Source organism: Podarcis melisellensis (genome assembly GCF_964234715.1).
Source record: "Podarcis melisellensis genome assembly, chromosome: 16".
NCBI classification, from domain to species: Eukaryota; Metazoa; Chordata; class Lepidosauria; order Squamata; family Lacertidae; genus Podarcis; species Podarcis melisellensis.
This window is the reverse complement of record NC_138533.1, coordinates 29489165-29507053: the sequence shown is the minus strand read 5'-3', so window position 1 is coordinate 29507053 and position 17889 is coordinate 29489165. Positions and strand designations below refer to the sequence as shown.

Sequence of the window (17889 nt, the reverse complement as noted above, 5' to 3'; positions counted from 1 at the left end):
GTTTTTTTGGGGGGGGTGAGGCTGCTATCCAAACAACTAGATCTGCAAATGAAAGGATGTCCACTTGTGCAATGGAATTCGACTTCCTTCTGCTCTCCCTACACAAGCCCCCCCCCCTCCCCAAATATGCTCCAGAGGATTGGGGAACACACACACCCCCAAACAGATTTAGGGGGTGGGCAGCGAGAAGAGAGGGGGGAGAAGTTTGTTTATTTATTTATAAAAACCATTTGTAGACTGCTATATCAGAAAAATATACATAAATATACATTAAAAATATACATAAAAGCATATAGTAAAAGCATAAAACAGCTAAAAATGAAGCAAAATAGTTAAATGCAAATGTCAATAAACCATTGTTGTGTTCTTGCACAAAGGCCTTGCACTTGTGGTTTCACACTATTAGATTCTGCCCTAAATTTGAAGATTCAGATCAGGACTACAAAAGGTTAAAGCCCCCTAACCGCCCCCCCGCCCCCCACATAACACAGCAGGGTCCTGATGTGGGTTACACACACACATTTGTCATTTACATTGTAAAGGCCTTTAATAATAGCTGTTTTCCTTTTAAGAATTGCAATCCTACCCATTTCTCCAAACAGATTCAAGACGATTAACAAAACACTGGTGAAAAATGACCAAAGCCAACATAATCCCTTTAAAAAGGCCCAGAATGTATTCAAATTAATATCAACAACGGTTTTACTTTATTTGTTTTTTAGATCAAGGTTGCCTCATTTTGCCCTTTGTATAAGTTAATATATGGAACACTTTCCCCTTTGCTGGCTCTAAGGATAGATGGACCCAACAAACTATTCTTTGAGGGGGGTGGAGTTTTGGTGATTAAAGTGGCATCATGCCTGGTGCAAATATGGGCTAAAAGTCCATTTCTGGTTGGGTTTTTTAATGGGAAATCCCAAAAACATCTGCATGGAAACACACTGTTTTTTAAAAAAAGAAATACTCACAAGGTGATCCGAGGGTTGTAGGTTGCCTCCATTCCTCTAAAAGTAAAAAACGAAAAATTCCTTTTAAAACTTCTAAAAATAAAGTGCCCAGCCACCCACAGCCTGAGATGCGAGGGCACAGGGCACCCTGCTGCAAATTGCACACACAGCAAGCTCCCTGGATCGAGCCAATGGCCCATCTAGACCAGAGTATCCTGTTCTCACAGCAGCCAACCGAATGCTTATTATGCGAGGTCCACACGTTGTATCCAATGCTCAGAGTAGACTCATTGAAACTGATGCACATAACTCTTTATCTACCCAGAATTCACATTTGGGTTTACTATTTCTTCAGAATATAAGAACGCAAAGGAAGACACCAGAGCCAGCTCAATACATTTTGGCACCACAAAATGGCGCCCCCTGCCTCCTTCCCTGCCAGGGACGAAGGGGTGAGTTAAGATCTACATCAGGAAGAAGAGAGGGGGAATAAAGATCTATGTCGGGAACGAGGGTAGGAGACATAAGAGGAGAGACATAAGATTCCTTCAGCTCCCCCAATAATTAGAAGCGATCTGCCTCTGACAGGGCATGAGGGCTAAAATGTGAAGCTCAAACCCACCCAGCCCTCCATGTTTACATTGGCTCCAGAACGAGGCAGACCACTTCCTGTTGGCCAGGGGTGACAGGCCAGGAGATTCGTGGGCCTGCTTGTGTCAATGGAATTCCAGCTCTACTCAGCAAGGCACCCTCTGAATACCCCATTCATTGCTCGTGGTAAATCTAAAGAGGTCCTCCCAGCTGCTTTCTGCTCTTGATACACACAGAGGCTTCGTTCTCCCAAGCAGAACCACCTCCATCCTCATTTAAGAACTGCTATTCCAACATCTTCTCAGCCAGGGAGTCAACCCAGTTTTTGCCGCCCATCTTTTCTTCTCCCTCCCTGGTCCCAAAGTTTGAGGAACACAAACAAAGGGACTTGGCAAACAGACACTACAGATGGATCTAACAATTGCATTAAAAAAACCCTCTGAGTCAAAAAGAAGAACCTGTGGAGCCTGGTTGAACCCTTGGCTGTGGGTTAAGAGGCTGCCTAATGCAGAATCGAAACAGTAGTCCATTTAGGGGCAGGGTAGAAGGCTCGATTCCAAGGTAGGAATGCCCCGTGCCTGAATCCCTGGAGAACTGGTGCCAGCCAGTGTGTAGACAATGTGAAGCTAGATGGACCAATAGTCTGGCCTTCCTGTGCTCCTGTCAGCATCTCCAGGATTTCAGCAGGGCCCCTTCCCAGGCCTACTGAGAGACACTGGGCATTGAACCTGGGTCCATTTTGCTTGTGAAACATTAATAATAATAATAATAATAATAATAATAATAATAATAATAATAAATGTTATTTATACCCCACCCTCCCCAGGCGCAGGGTGGCTAACACCAGTAAAATTACAGTCAAAAACTTAATGGGGGGGGACCAATTTAAAATACGGATTAAAATGCTATTTAAAATGCAGCCTCATTTTAAAAGTGGCCCATAGATCAAAACCATAAGTGGAGGGAAATGTAAGAGTCAGACTGAGTCCAAACCAAAGGCCAGGCGGAACAGCTCTGTCTTGCAGGTCCTGCGAAAAGACGTCAAGTCCCACAGGGCCCTAGTCTCTTGTGACAGAGCGTTCCACCAAGTCGGGGCCAGTACTGAAAAGGCCCTGGTCCTAGTTGCAACATATACTCTAACATGGGTCTTTTGCTTTTGCTTAGAACATGGGTGGGCAAACTAAGGCCCGGGGGCTGGATCTGGCCCAAGGACGGTCCGGGAATCAGCATGTTTTTACATGAGTAGAATGTGTCCTTTTATTTAAATTCCATCTCTGGGTTATTTGTGGGGCATAGAAATTCGTTCCTTCCACCCCAAAAGGTCTGAGGGACAGTGGACCCCAGTAGACAGAGGTCCCCAATCCTGCCCTGTTGCAATCCCTCTAGCCTAATGTGGTTTCATTCAATAGCACCATCAACAGATGTATCACAAATGTATCTGAAGCCCACTAAGAACACGTGAAGAGTCCTGCTGGATCAGAGCAAGCAGATCTAGTCCAAACGCTTGTTCCCATAGTAGACAGAACCAGATGCCTCTGAGAAGCCCACAAGCGGCACCTACTACTGATGTTGCCCTCCTGCAGTTGGCGTTCAGAGCCATCCCGCCTCTGAACATGGCAGGCATCAGTTGATGTGTTCTCTTCATGAATTTGTCTAATCCGTAGATATCTACTATCAGAAGCAGTGTGCTCCTGCATAAAGTGGTACCTCAGTTCTCGAATGTAATCCATTCCTAAAGACCATTTGAAAACCGAGAGGCAAAGGGCTGTCAGAAAATTCAATTGAGAAAATTGAAAATTCTGTGTCCAGGGCAGCTGTTTAACAGCTCCATCTGGTACGCAGGCTGAGACCCTACCTGCCTGCTGACTGTCTCGCCAGAGTGGTGCATGCTCTAGTTATCTCCTGCTTGCTTCTCCACCCCCATCGTCCAGCCCGGACACTGAGGTCCAGTGCCGAGGGCCTTCTGGCGGTTCCCTCGCTGCGAGAAGTGAGGTTACAGGGAACCAGGCAGAGGGCCTTCTCGGTGGTGGCGCCTGCCCTGTGGAACGCCCTCCCAGCAGATGTCAAGGCAATAAACAACTATTTTACTTTTAAAAGACAACTGTTTAGGGAAGTTTTTAATGTCTCATGCTGTATTGTTTTTAATATTCAGTTGGAAGCCTCCCAGAGTGGCTGGGGAAACCCAGCCAGATGGGCAGGGTATAAATAATAAATTATTATTATTATTAATAATAATAATAATAATTTTAAAAATACGCAGCGGAAGCCATTCAACTTCCGAGGCATGTTTGAAAATGGAAGCATTTGCTTCCGGGTTTTGGACACCGGGTTCCAAAATGTTCATCAACGAAAACGCTCAAAAACCGAGGTACCACTGTACCAGTTTTTCTCGAAACTACAGGAGGGCAGAGTGTTCTTGCACTCAGGACCTGCTTACAAGCTTCCCATAGGGGCATCTGCTTGGCCACTATGAGAACAGGATGCTGGACTAGATAGGCCACTGACTTGATCCAGCAGGTTGTTCTTATGTTCCTCAGAGAAGGAGCTTGTAGCCCTCTAGGTGTTGTTGGACTACAACTGCCATCATTCCTTGCATCACTGACCCTGTTTGCTGAGGCTGATGGGAGATGTAGGACATCTGAGGACCAGAGGCTCCAGGCCCCTTTGAAAGCCTTCTAAGATGAACTGGTGGTTTACCACCAAATCTAGTGGCAGCAAATTCCACAAAATTAATTGCATGTTATAAAAATAAACATAAAAAGGAAGGAGACTCCATAAACTCTCTAGCCACAGCACCACCAAAGAATGCCATAAAACAGTTAGGCGTTAACTTTTATGGGCTTGGAAGGACGGACAGCAGGGGAAAGTTCGCCTCCTGCTGGGACAATACCAGTCAGTGCATAAACTGAATAGGGGGAAGGTCTTAGCTCAGTGGAAGAGCATCTGCTTTGAATGCAGAAGGTCCTGAGTTCAATCCCCAGCATCTCTAGGTAAACCCCTGCTTTAAATCCTGAAGAGCTGCTGCCAGTCAATGTAAAGGTAAAGGTAAAAAAAGAGGTAAAGGACCCCTGGATGGTTAAGTCCAGTCAAAGGTAACGATGGGATGCAGCGTTCATCTCACTTCAGGCTGAGGGGCCGGCGTTTGTCCACAGACAGCTTTCCGGGTCATGTGACCAGCAGGACTAAACCGCTTCTGGCACAACGGGATACCGTGACGAGTGCCAAAGCGCACGGAAATGCCATTTACCTTCCTGCTGCAGTGGTACCTGTTTATCTACTTGCACTGGCGTGCTTTCAAACTGCTGGGTTGGCAGGAGCTGGAACAGAGCAATGGGAGCAGCATGGGGATTCGAACCACCGACCTTCTGATTGGCAAGCCCAGGAGGCTCAGTGGTTTAGACCACAGCGCCACTCGTGTCCCTGCCAGTCAGTGTAGACTGTACTGAAATAGGTGGACCTGTGGTCTCACTCAGTAAAAGTCAGCTTCCTATGTTCCTGTGAATTAATGGAGGGGATATTAAGGAGCCTTTGCCCCCTTTGTCACACTGCCTACTTCCTCCTTTCTTCTCAAAGCTTTGGACAGCAGGCAATAGAAGAGGAAGCCTTCCCAAGAGACCCAGAATGCAAATTCTACCTCCCTGCCATCTGTCTCGGACAGGGTACTGTTGGGAGGGGCATCTCCCCTGAAAGGCAAGCTTTGAAAACAAAAATTCAGAAGTAACGAAATAGTAACAGATTGTGGCTCCAGCCTTCGCCTGGGCACTGGTCCTCAACTCAGGCCTGACTCTGGCTGGCTCCCTCTGTCAAGCGCAATAGCATCCTAGGCTAAAAAGAAAGGGCAGGAAATTTATTCACTGTCTTCCCCTGAATTCCCTGCCCAAAGCAAAATCATCTTCATCATGTGCATCTCGCAGTTTGACTCGACACAGCGGAAGACATCTATGTCTAGAGTTAGCATAAAAGCAGACTTCCTGGGCGCATGCACCCCAAATGACCCCCTACTGAATCAGAAACTCACACATCACAGTCCCCCAGCTGTCTGCACACCAGCGACTGGATGCTAATTGGTCCAAAGTGGGTCAAACGCTGGATGCCCAAGACACACATGCAAATGTGCGTTCACGCAAACATATTGTCTGATGAAATGGTACCCTATCCAAGACGTCAGCCCCAAATCAGACACCCACAAAAGGCAGCATGTGTACATCAGTGTGTTTTCCTTCTGGCCTCCACTGATGTGAGCGGCAGCGATGGGAGGACAGCACAGAAAACAGTCTGGTGTGTTGGTTTTTTTGTGGCTTGCATTTTATATAACCCACCGCAGCCTTTCGCAGATTCTGGCCCCCTCTTCCCCTCCCCTGATCTCTCACGCTCTGCCTTCACCTCCTTACCGGCTTCCTCCTGTTCCTCTGCCCTTGGCGAATCTCTTCTGTGGCTAACTGCTTCTCCTCAGGCACCATTCTTGTGAACCCACCCCCTCCTCCTTCTCTCCAGCTCTCAGCTATTACTATAAATATACCCTTGTACCTTCAGCTTGGCTGAGTGGCTTCGCTGGGTCTGGGTCCTGGGAGAAAGCAGCCGCTCGACTAATCGCTCCTGAATAATGATTGAATCCATAATATCCAACGGCAGGCCAGACCGGGAGTCACCATGGGCCAAGCGGGAGAAAAAGCCCAGCCCATGCACTCCCTCCCAGCTTTGACTAAATCCATAAGGCTGCCACCCCCGCCCACACACGGGGAGAGAGAGAGAGAGAGAGGCAGCCCAGGCCTTTTCTGCAAGGCAACAACCAGCTGGCTAGAATTTCCTGTGTTGCTGTTGCCGCCTTGCTCACAGGAGAGTGGAATAAATATCAGACAACAAAGGCAGTGGCTGCCATGTGAGGAGAAGCAGCTCCGTGGGTGACAGATTCCTCAGACAGTAGCAGCAGCATGGCGTAATGGTTGGAACAGGTCTGACTCGGTTCTGAGGCAGCCTCCTACCCTGGAGACGAAGAGTCCTCTTCATCACTTCGACTGGTGAACCAGAAGCTCTAAGAAGGAGGGAGGGTGATTGGTTGATGGGACTCCAAACTTTATCCCGTAGTGGAACTCAAGACAGTGAGAGCCACAGCAGTGAGATCAGGAGATAAATATAAGGACATAAGAGCCTGGTGGACCAGGCCAACAGTCCCTGTCACCCAACGCCCTGTTCTCTCTTCTTTTAATACGAATTTATTTATTTGGTTTTTCAAATTAAAGTTTTGCAGAGATATTTGTTGTTGTTGTTGTTGTTGTTTAGTCGTGTCCGACTCTTCATGACCCCATGGACCACAGCACGCCAGGCACTCCTGTCTTCTACTGCCTCCCGCAGTTTGGTCAGACTCATGTTTGTAGCTTCGAGAACACTGTCCAACCATCTTGTCCTCTGTCGTCCCCTTCTCCTTGTGCCCTCCATCTTTCCCAACATCAGGGTCTTTTCCAGGGAGTCTTCTCTTCTCATGAGGTGGCCAAAATATTGGAGCTTCAGCTTCAGGATCTGTCCTTCCAGTGAGCACTCAGGGCTGATTTCCTTCAGAATGGAGAGGTTTGATCTTCTTGCAGTCCATGGGACTCTCAAGAGTCTCCTCCAGCACCATAATTCAAAAGCATCAATTCTTCGGCGATCAGCCTTCTTTATGGTCCAGCTCTCACTTTCATACATCACTACTGGGAAAACCATGGCTTTAAATATACGGACCTTTGTTGGCAAGGTGATGTCTTTGCAGAGATATATCAAACATAAATCATAAAAACAAGATTCCAAGGAATCTCCTGGACTTCCATCTTCCCCTTTGTGGGTCCAATTATTAATCATTTCCTCCCGCATCTTTTATGATAATCCAAATCTTTTACATCTCCAATGTGTCCAGAATTCACCATTAAACTGCAAGCGTTATTCCAATCCTACTAACAATTTTAACTGTTTACAATGGTCTTTAAGATAAGTTATAATTTTCCCCATTCCTTATTAAAATTTTAGTCTTCCTGATTTCTGATTCTTCCGGTCATTTTTTGCCATTTCGGCATAATCCATCAACTTGATCTGCCATTCTTCTCTGGTCGGGACTTTATCTTCTTTCCATCTCTGGGCCAATAATATCCTTGCAGCCGTGGTCACATGCATAGTCTTTTCTGCTCCCTTGGGATTTCGGCACCTAAAATCCCTAAAAGGAACACCCTGTTCTCACAGTGGCCAACTAGATGCCCGTGGGAAACTCGCAAGCAAGATTGAAGCACAAGAGCCCTCTGCCCTCCCTTCCAGCAACTTGAATTCAGAAGCATCTTTGCTTCCAACTGCAGAGCGGAGCCATTCTCCTCCATGAATGTCTAATCCTCTTTTGAAGCCATCTAGGTTGTGGCCATCACTGCCTCCTGTAGGAGGGATGACCATAATTTGTGCTGCATGAAGAAATGCTTCCTTTCATCTCTCCTGAATCTTCCAACGTTCAGCTCCATTGGATGCCTTTGAGTGTTATGAGAAATGTTGGTGCTGACCTTTAAAGCCCTAAACGGCCTCGGTCCAGTATACCTGAAGGAGCGTCTCCACCTCCATCGTTCTACCAGACACTGAGGTCCAGTGCCGAGGGCCTTCTGGCGGTTCCCTCACTGCCAGAAGCCAAGTTACAGGGAACCAGGCAGAGGGCCTTCTCGGTAGTGGCGCCCTCCCTGTGGAACGCCCTCCCACCAGATGTCAAAGAGAAGAACTACCAGACTTTTAGAAGACATCTGAAGGCAGCCCTGTCTAGGGAAGCTTTTAATGTTTAACAGACCACTGTATTTTAATACTTTGTTGGAAGCAGCCCAGAGTGGCTGGGGAAACCCAGCCAGATGGGCGGGGTATAAATAATAAATTATTATTATTATTATTATTATTATTATTATTATTATTAGAGGAAACGTTCTCTAGCCACTTCCTCTATTCCATGCACAACTTCTCTTGTGACCTTTTGCTTGCCTTTAAAGGCATGTCCCCAATGCTGCAGGCTTTCCTCATAAGGGAAGGAAGCTGCAGAGATGTGTTGGCTACTTCCCCATGGCTCGTAGGGCCAGATCTGGCCCCCAGCTTAGCTACCCCAGCTTTGAGAAACCCTTGCCAGCACAAAGGCAAAGCCAGGAGGTGTTGTCTCAAAGCAGGGAGAGCAGCCCTACGACTTGAGTTCTGCTCAAAGGGAGAGCATCTTGGTTAGGAAACCAAGCACACGCCCTTGAACATTTTGCAAAATGAAAACAAGGGCACGCTTGTTAACGCCCTTAGTCTCATGCTACATACTGTTTTGCAGGCCCCACCCTCTCCATTGCTACATGTCAAAGGCTCTTTGCGACATCCCTCCCATTTGCAGTAGCCCCTGTCCTTCCTCCAGCAATACTAAAGCCAAGAGAGACATGGTTCCTTAGATTACATGATAACCCGGGAAAATGTCATGGTCCAACAATGTTATCAACGTTTCAAAACATGCCTCAGCACTGCATGGCACATTAGGGTTCCTGTATACACATCTACCAACATCATTCCCTTGATATTCAATGTGTTGGTGCTGACCTTTAAAGCCCTAAACGGCCTTGGCCCAGTAGACCTGAAGGAGCGTCTCCACCCCCATCGATTAGCCCGGACCCTGAGGTCCAGCTCCAAGGGCCTTCTGGCGGTTCCCTCACTGCGAGAAGTGAGGTTACAGGGAACTAGGCAAAGGGCCTTCTCGGTAGTGGCCCCCACCCTCCAGATGTCAAGGAAATAAACAAATATATGACTTTTAGAAGACAGCTAAAGGCAGCCCTGTTTAGGGACGTTTTTAAGGACTGATGTTTTTATTATGCTTTTAGATATGTTGTAAGCCACCCAGAGTGGCTGGGGAAACCCAGCCAGATAGGCAGGGTATAAACACTGGGGGAGGAAGAGGAAGAGGAGTGCAGGGGGAGCACCACCATCCCAGTGGGGTGCCATCGCGGCTGCCCCCCTGCCTGCTCTGGGTGCCACGCGCCCGCAGGTGGCACGTCACGCCCCTGGGACGCGTGCCAGACCTGCTCCCGCCTGCTCTCCACCCCCCGGTGCCAGAGCATGAAGCTCCACCACTGGGTATAAATAATAAAATTGTTGTTGTTGAGGTTACTGACAGGAATAGACTAATCTGTCAGTATCATTTTCTCTCCGTTTCTCATTTTTCCATTCTTAAATACAGTGGTCCATATTTCCTCATCAGTTTGCAAAGTAAAATAAATACAGAATACAGAACTTTAGTGTGAACTAATATACACATTTTTGCAAAGCAATCCCTCCTTATAGATTTTTGTATACTATTTGAATGCATCTATTCATGTGAATATATGCACCTCTATGCACACTTTCCCCCTGGTACATGCATTTTTGTACACATCACTTCGCTCAAGAACTGCATTGCAAAATTCAGAGAAGTTGTGAATCCCAACCACTTTGCTCAAGAACTTTTGCGTCCGGATTTTCGCTTTCTGAAATATGGCAGCCCTAAAGAAGCGAACACCAGTGCATTCTGCTCCTGTTTCCATTTTCATCAGGGTTCTGCAACATCTCTAAGAGGAAGCGAGTTTTACACAAAGAAGAAGTCTGTTTGCAAAGCAGGCCAAGGTCAGAGCTGCAACAGCATGCTCATGCCAGAGCAAGAATTTCATTAGGTTATAAATCTAAAAGGGCTCAGGCAGCTGTTCTAATACATCTGTAAATGTCTTTCATCAACTAATCTGCTTTGGGATGTAGTTGTGGACCTCCAAGGCACTTGCCATTTGGCTGATTGGTAACCTGGCCAAATCACAGCCTGTAAATTCTCCTTGAAATATGACAGGAGCTTTCATAACACCATCTATTGTCCAAAGCAAACAACATAAGCACATCCCCTCCCAGCCTGGCCACACCAACGTATGAAAAAGAGAGACAGAGAGGAGGTGAAAAGAGAACAGACTAAATAAGATACACAACCAAACAATGTTAGAAACTGAGATATATAAGGTAAAGGTAAAGGGACCCCTGACCATTAGGTCCAGTTGTGACTGACTCTGGGGTTGCAGCACTCATCTTGCTTTATTGGCCGAGGGAGCCGGCATACAGCTTCCGGGTCATGTGGCCAGCATGACTAAGCTGCTTCTGGTGAACCAGAGCAGCGCACGGAAACGCCGTTTACCTTCCCGCCGGAGCGGTACCTATTTATCTACTTCACTTTGGCATGCTTTCAAACTGCTAGGTTGGCAGGAGCAGGACCGAGCAACGGGAGCTCATCTGTCGTGGGGATTCGAACTGCTGACCTTCTGATCAGCAAGTCCTAGGCTCTGTGGTTTAACTCACAGCGCCATATAAACTAGGTGCCAAATGGCTCCTTAAACCAGGGTTGCAGCCGCCCAAACAGAACGTTGAGCTGCCATTTGGGGGCCAGACGGCTTGAAATGGCAAAACATGATTTTTTGTTGTTCCTGAAATACATTCTGATTGTGCAGGTAAAATATAACTGATAGGATTCCAAGGGACAGGTTGTTAGTATGTGAAAAGAGACAAGATACAAGGAACCCCAGGCAGACACCTTCAGATGGTGGAGATGTCAGGCGCCATCATGGCAACCAGGCGCATGCCGAATTTCTGCAACCACTGCAACCAACCACAGGGAGTAATGAATACCCAGCTTGCACTGGTACATTGTGGGAAGTAAGAACATGAGAAGAGCTTCCTGGATCAAACCAATGCTCCATCACAGCCTAGCACCCTGTTCTCACAGTGGCCAACCACATGTCTCTGGGAAGCTTACAAGCAAGACAGCGCTCTCCCACCTGAATTTTTCATACGGCCTCCAACAGTGGAGGTAGAAGAAGAGTTTGGACTTGATATCCCGCCTTTCACTCCCCTTAAGGAGTCTCAAAGTGGCTAACAATCTCCTTTCCCTTCTTCCCCCACAACAAACACTCTGTGAGGTGAGTGGGGCTGAGAGACTTCAGAGAAGTGTGTCTAGCCCAAGGTCACCCAGCAGCTGCATGTGGAGGAACGGGGAATCGAACCCGGTTCACCCAGATTACGAGTCTACAGCTCTTAACCACTACACCATGCTGGCTCCCATAAATACATACATATCATGGCTTGTAGGCACTGAGAATCTTGACCTCTATGAATTTGCCCTTTCCTCTTTCAACGTCACCTGAGATGGTGGCCTCTTGTGGGAGCTAGGTCCATATGTGTTGTGCGAATAAGTCCCTCCTTGGGTCTGTCCTGAATCTGCCAACAGAATGGCCAAAGGCTACTGAGCTCTCTGTCCTGCTGACCCCAAATGCAAAACACAAATCACAAACTCACCTCCTACCCACTGAGGTGAGAGCTTGTTGGGAAAAGCAGGACCCAGTCAATGGCACCTCTCCGAGGCGCTTGGGGCCAAGCAATGGCCCACTGCTGGTGTGCCATAGACCAAGGACTTTGATGGGGAGTCTGCCCTGGGTATGGTCTAGGTCAGTGTTTCTCAACCTGTGGGTCCCCAGATGTTGTTGGACTACAACTCCCATCATTCCTAGCCAGCATGATCAGTGGTCAGCGATGATGGGAGTTGTAGTCCAACATCTGGGGACCCACAGGTTGAGAACCGCTAGTCTAGGTGCTTTGACAATCAACTCCTCTTCCCAGGGAACTCAGGGAATCGTAGCTCTGTGAGGAGAACAGGGGCCTTCTCACCATTCTCTCCTCCCTTAACAAACTGTACTTCCCAAGTTTCTTTGGGGGGGACTGACAAAATGGTACAGGGGTGCTTTAAATGCAGAGTGTGGGTGTGGGCCTAGTTACCGTATTTTTCACTCTATAGGGCGCACTTTTTCCCCTCCAAAAATTAAGGGGAAATGTGCGTGCATCCTATGGAGCGAATGCAGGCTCCTTGGCTTCAGCGATGGCAACATGAAGCCTCCAAAGCACAGAGGGAGCACTCCCTCCACGCTCCAGAGGCTTTGCGTTGCTTTTGCTGAAGCCTGGAGAGCGAGAGGAGTCAGTGCACACCGACCCCTCTCGCTCTCCAGGCTTCAGGGAGCCTTTGGAGCACAGCGGGAACTCGCACTGTGCTCCAAAGGCTTCGGGTTCCTTTTGCTGAAGCTGGGAGAGCAAGACTCTCCTGGCTTCAGCAGAGAGGGAGAGCTACGCAGTGCCCCTTCAGCCAAGTGGGAGGACAAATGGAAGGGGCTCTGCTTCTCCTGCCGCTTCGCTGAAGGGGCGCTGAGCAGAGAGGGGGAGAATATTTTTCCCCCTGTTCTCCCCCTCCTATGGTCCGGTGCGTCCTATAGAGCGAAAAATACGGTAACTGGTGACCTGACTCAGGATGGGCTGAAGAACACAGCATCTCCTAAGCCAGGTGCTGCTATAGCTGCAGTAAATCCCAGCTTCCAGGGATTTCTGATACTTGTACAAACTTTAGGATTGAAGCGAATTTCTTGTAATTCAAGCAAGCTGTTCGGTGCTGTGAATCAGGAGAGGGTAATTATGTGATGCAACAGCTGTCATGCAAGAGGAAGTTCCTGGGTCTTGGAACACTTCCCAGCTCCCTTCTCCTTTCCTACTTCTGAACAGCCGCTCTAGCTCCATAAAAAAAGGTCTATTTTTAACCTCCCTGATGATGTGTTGTCAGGAAGGACCATTTTCCGGCGTTTTGGCTTTCTCTCCTTCCGACGCCTTCAACCCTGTCTTCATTCACAACTTTTGAAATCCGGCTTTCGTAAGAGATGGCTTCCCAGGAGTCGAGAGCAATGGGTCCCTCTAATAGGGAACGGGGGTGGTGAGTGCCAATGGACATGGAGGCAGAACATGTTTGATGATAAACCAGAGGGCCGTATCAAGCAGGCTGCGAGGGAGGGAGGGGAAACACCTGAGATCAAAATCAAAACACTAATGATCTCTAGAGCCAGGAGGCAAAACCTCCCCGCTAAAAATAAAAACAAGCCCAACAGGACTGAGTATTCTCAAGAGCCACAAAATGTTGCAAGTTGGAAAAGGAAAGTGGAAAAATGGGAGGGTGTAGGAATGGAATATTCTGGGAAAGGGGCATGGCTAGCTGGCTGGAAGAAACCCTGAGCAGGAATACTCCCATAAAGTGTTATGCAATATATCAGAGCATTTCATGTAGGTTTCATTTGTGACATACAGTGGTGCCTCGCAAGACGAAATTAATTCGTTCCGCAAGTCTTTTCGTCTTGCGAGTTTTTCGTCTTGCGAAATCAATTAATCAATTAATGCGTTCCTATGGAAACCGCCTTCAGACCAGGTCCAGGGACAGTCTGTCCCCCGACCTCTTCTGAAGGCCGGCGGGGGGCGAAAGTCTTTGCTCCCCCCTGCCTGCCTTCCTGGGAGAGCGGAAAACGCAACGCTGCCTTCCCGCTCTCCTGGGAAGGCGGGCGGGGGGCAAAAGTCTTTGTCCCCCCTGCCTGCCTTCCCGGGGGCTTTTAAATCGCCCCGGGACTGTCCGGGGCGATTTAAAAGCCCCCGGATGGCTTTTGAAGGCAGGCGGGGGGGAGCAAAGACTTTTGCCCCCCGCCAGCCTTCAGAAGAGGTCCTGGGCCTGCCTTCAAAAGCCGTCGGGGAGAGGGAGAATCGCAGCGCGTTTTTCCGCTCTCCCGGGAAGGTCAGGCAGGGGGGAGCAAAGACTTTCGCCCCCCCCCCCGCCGGCCTTCAGAAGAGGTCCAGGACCCCCCGCCTGCCTTCAAAAGCCGTCCGGGATAGCGGGAAGCGCTTCCCTGCTATCCCGGACCGCTTTTAAAATGCTGGCGGTGGGAAGCAAAGCCTTTCGCCCCCGCCGGCCTTCCTGGACCTCTTCTGAAGTCCGGAGGGGGGAAAAGGCTTTGCTCCCCACCGCCAGCATTTAAAAGAGGTCCCTGGAGATTTCCCTATGGGCTTTCGTCTTGCGAAGCAAGCCCATAGGGAAAATCGTCTAGCGAAGCGACGCAAAAACCAAAAAACCCTTTCGTCTTGCGGGTTTTTCGTCTTGCGAGGCATTCACCACTGTACCCAGAATACTGCATTTGTTGGCAGTGTCTGGGCAGAAATCAGCAAAAATGGCTAGGAAGATTCGGACGTCGGACGTATGGCAACCCAACTTTGCCCGAAAAAGCTCAACAACTTTTGTGTACAGATTTTCACTTTTTGAAATACAGTCGTACCTTGGAAGTCGAATGGAATCCATTCCAGAATTCTGTTCGACTTCCAAAACGTTCAGAAACCAAAGTGTGGCTTCTGATTGGCTGTAGGAAGCTCCTGCAGCCAATCGGATGCTGCGGAAGCCCCATTGGACGTTCAGCTTCAAAAAACAGTTCACAAACCAGAACAGTCACTTACAGGTTTGCAGTGATCGGGAGCCAAAACTTTTGAGAACTAAGCTGTTTCAAAACTAAGGTACGACTGTACGGCAACCCTATGACATCTAAACATCACAACCGCTATGTTCCCAATCTGTGGACAGTGAATTTGGCAGAAACAGTGGCTCTGGTTAATGCTGCTGTCATCAAATCAATATTTAGTGTGGTGGCATCTACACTTTGGAACTCCTTGCCAATTTCTCAATTCAATCAGTTTGAAGACCACTTTATATTTATATTGACATCAGGCTTTTGGGGTATCGGCTTAAAACATTTCTGTTCACACAAGCTTCTCCAGACACATGGTTGTTGGCACATTTTAATCTATTGTTGTTAAAAAAAAAAATGTTTTTAATTTTTAAAATTGTTTTATTGATAATTTTAATATTTCTTGTAAACCGCTCTGTATCAAAACCACCAAGTAAAATATAGGTAAAGGTAAAGGGACCCCGGACCATTAGGTTGAGTCGCGGACGACTCTGGGGTTGCAGCGCTCATCTCGCTTTATTGGCCGAGGGAGCCGGCGCACAGCTTCCGGGTCGTGTGGCCAGCTTCTGTGGTGAACCAGAGCAGCGCACAGAAACGCCATTTACCTTCCCGCTGGAGTGGTACCTATTTATCTACTTGACTTTGACGTGCTTTCGAACTACTAGGCTGGCAGGAGCAGGGACCGAGCAACAGGAGCTCACCCCATTGCGGGGAATCGAACCACCGACCTTCTGATCGGCAAGCCCTAATCCCATGAAATATAAATTTTGTTAAAGAAAACAAATATGGTTTTCCAGACCTCTCCTTGAAGGGAGGCTCGAAAGGTGGTGACAAAAGAGAGGGCCTTTTAAGTTGTGTCTTCCCATCTACTGGAGACTGCCACCTGTGCTTGCATTCCTCGCCAACCCCATCTGACCCCCACCAAACCCAACACCCCTCCCTTCACATCTCACCCAAGCTCTCTTCCCCTCACTGTCTCTCTTCCCCCTTCCCCCTTAAAGCCCCCACAGCTTATTCAAGCCCTGCCCCCATGTCCTCACAGTTCATCCCTGTTCATCCTCCATCCCTGATCTATTCGAAACCGTTGTTTAAAACTGCCATTTTAAAGCCTGCCTTTCCACTTGCTAGGGACACAGGTGGCGCTGTGGGTTAAAGCCTCAGCGCCTAGGACTTGCCGATCGAAAGGTCGGCGGTTCGAATCCCTGCGGCGGGGTGCGCTCCCGCTGCTCGGTCCCAGCGCCTGCCAACCTAGCAGTTCGAAAGCACCTCCGGGTGCAAGTAGATAAATAGGGACCGCTTACCGGCGGGAAGGTAAACGGCGTTTCCGTGTGCGGCTCTGGCTCGCCAGAGCAGCGATGTCACGCTGGCCACGTGACCCGGAAGTGTCTCCGGACAGCGCTGGCCCCTGGCCTCTTAAGTGAGATGGGCGCACAACCCCAGAGTCTGTCAAGACTGGCCCGTACGGGCAGGGGTACCTTTACCTTTTACCTTTCCACTTGCTCCCCCGCCCAACTTCACACAAATCCCAGATCGTGATGCAGCACTACAAATCCTCCAGTGGGGGGCTATGTGACGACACCCTTACAGTTTTTTATATATAGGAAGATATGTAGGATAAAGATTGGAGGTGTTGTAGGAAAATGTTGATGCTTTATGTGCATTTTTCTATGGGATGATGTATTTATGATTATGGTTTTTAAACATTAAGTTGCTTGGAAGCCTGTCAGGTAAACAAAGGACTAATAAATTTAATAAATAATTTTGTTAAAAATGTAAAGGGGTGAGATGAGTGTACTGTCTCTCCCCGAATGACCTTAGGCTACAAAGAACACTGCATTATTTTTATCCCAGCTGCTTTTGCCCCACTTGGTACCAAGCTGATTCCGTCTCGTGCATCAGATAATTCTCTCTAAGGGAGCCCTTTGTCCACCGAGTCAGCAGCTGCCTCAAATGGAGCGGGAACAATTCAGGCATTCTGCCCCAGCCATCTTAAAAGGGCACTCACTTCCTTTGAGTGCAAAACAAACCAGTGGGTGTGTCCAGCAGTTATTTTCTTTTCGGTCCGAAGTTATTGGGTTGTAGTCAATGCTAGTCCTACTCAGAGTAGACCCGCTGAAATCAAGGGGCCTAACCTAGTCATGCTCATGACTTTCAGTGGGTCTACTCTGCATGGCCATAAAGACTACGCTGTTCCTCCATGGTTAGAGTCAGTGAGGCTTCTGAGGGAATTACAGGTAGGCAGTGTGCTCTTGTGCCAAGAATTGTAAGTTGGAAGGAATTCACAGGGTCATCTAATCCAAGGCACTGCAATGCAGGAGTCTGTGGTTGCCTGTTCCTATTTTGGCAAAGTAATAATCATAAATAGGTAAAGGGTAAAGGGACCCCTGACCATTAGGTCCAGTCGTGACCAACTCTGGGGTTGCAGCACTCATCTCGCTTTACTGGCCGAGGGAGCCGGCATACAGCTTCCGGGTCATGTGGCCAGCATGACTAAGCCGCTTCTGGCGAACCAGAGCAGCGCACGGAAATGGCGTTTACCTTACCGCCAGAGTGGTACCTATTTATCTACTTGCACTCTGATGTGCTATCGAACTGCTAGGTTGGCAGGAGCAGGAACCGAGCAACGGGAGCTCACCCTGTTGCAGGGATTCGAACCACCAACCTTCTGATCGGCAAGTCCTAGGCTCTGTGGTTTAACCCACAGCGCCACTCACGTCCCAATAATCATAAATAAATAAGAATAAAAATGTGCACCCCACCACCGAGACCATTCCATTGTAACTACCCAACCTCCCAAAATTTCAACACCTCTCGCGATGGTTTGACCCCTTTCCGTTTCAACAGTACAAATTCTACAAGAAGCCTCCATATCTCCTCAAAATCATTTCTCCTGCATATTCCCTGTCTTACCTTAATGGCACATGTTAATTTGTCATTAATAGCTATATCCCACACCTCTTTATGCCATTCTTCCATTTTATATTCTGCTTGCCCCTTCCACTTCCTAGCTATAATAA

General features: G+C 48.2%; 1 protein-coding gene across 3 annotated transcripts in view; it reads right to left on the bottom strand.

Moving 5' to 3' along the window:
- The window catches only part of SEPTIN5 (septin 5), an 82617-nt gene that overhangs the window by 20792 nt on the left and 43936 nt on the right, over positions 1-17889 (bottom strand). Inside the window, exons 1-2 of one of the 3 annotated variants that reach the window (XM_081893410.1) lie at positions 6066-6278; positions 969-1004 (exon numbers count right to left, since the gene is read on the bottom strand). In XM_081893410.1, coding sequence (XP_081749536.1) covers positions 969-1004; positions 6066-6155 — 126 coding nt within the window. In that variant the 5' untranslated portion in view covers positions 6156-6278. Of the gene's footprint in view, positions 1-968; positions 1005-5929; positions 6028-6065; positions 6279-17889 lie in introns of those variants that run through there. The other 2 variants (XM_081893409.1, XM_081893408.1) reach the window with 2 other exon arrangements.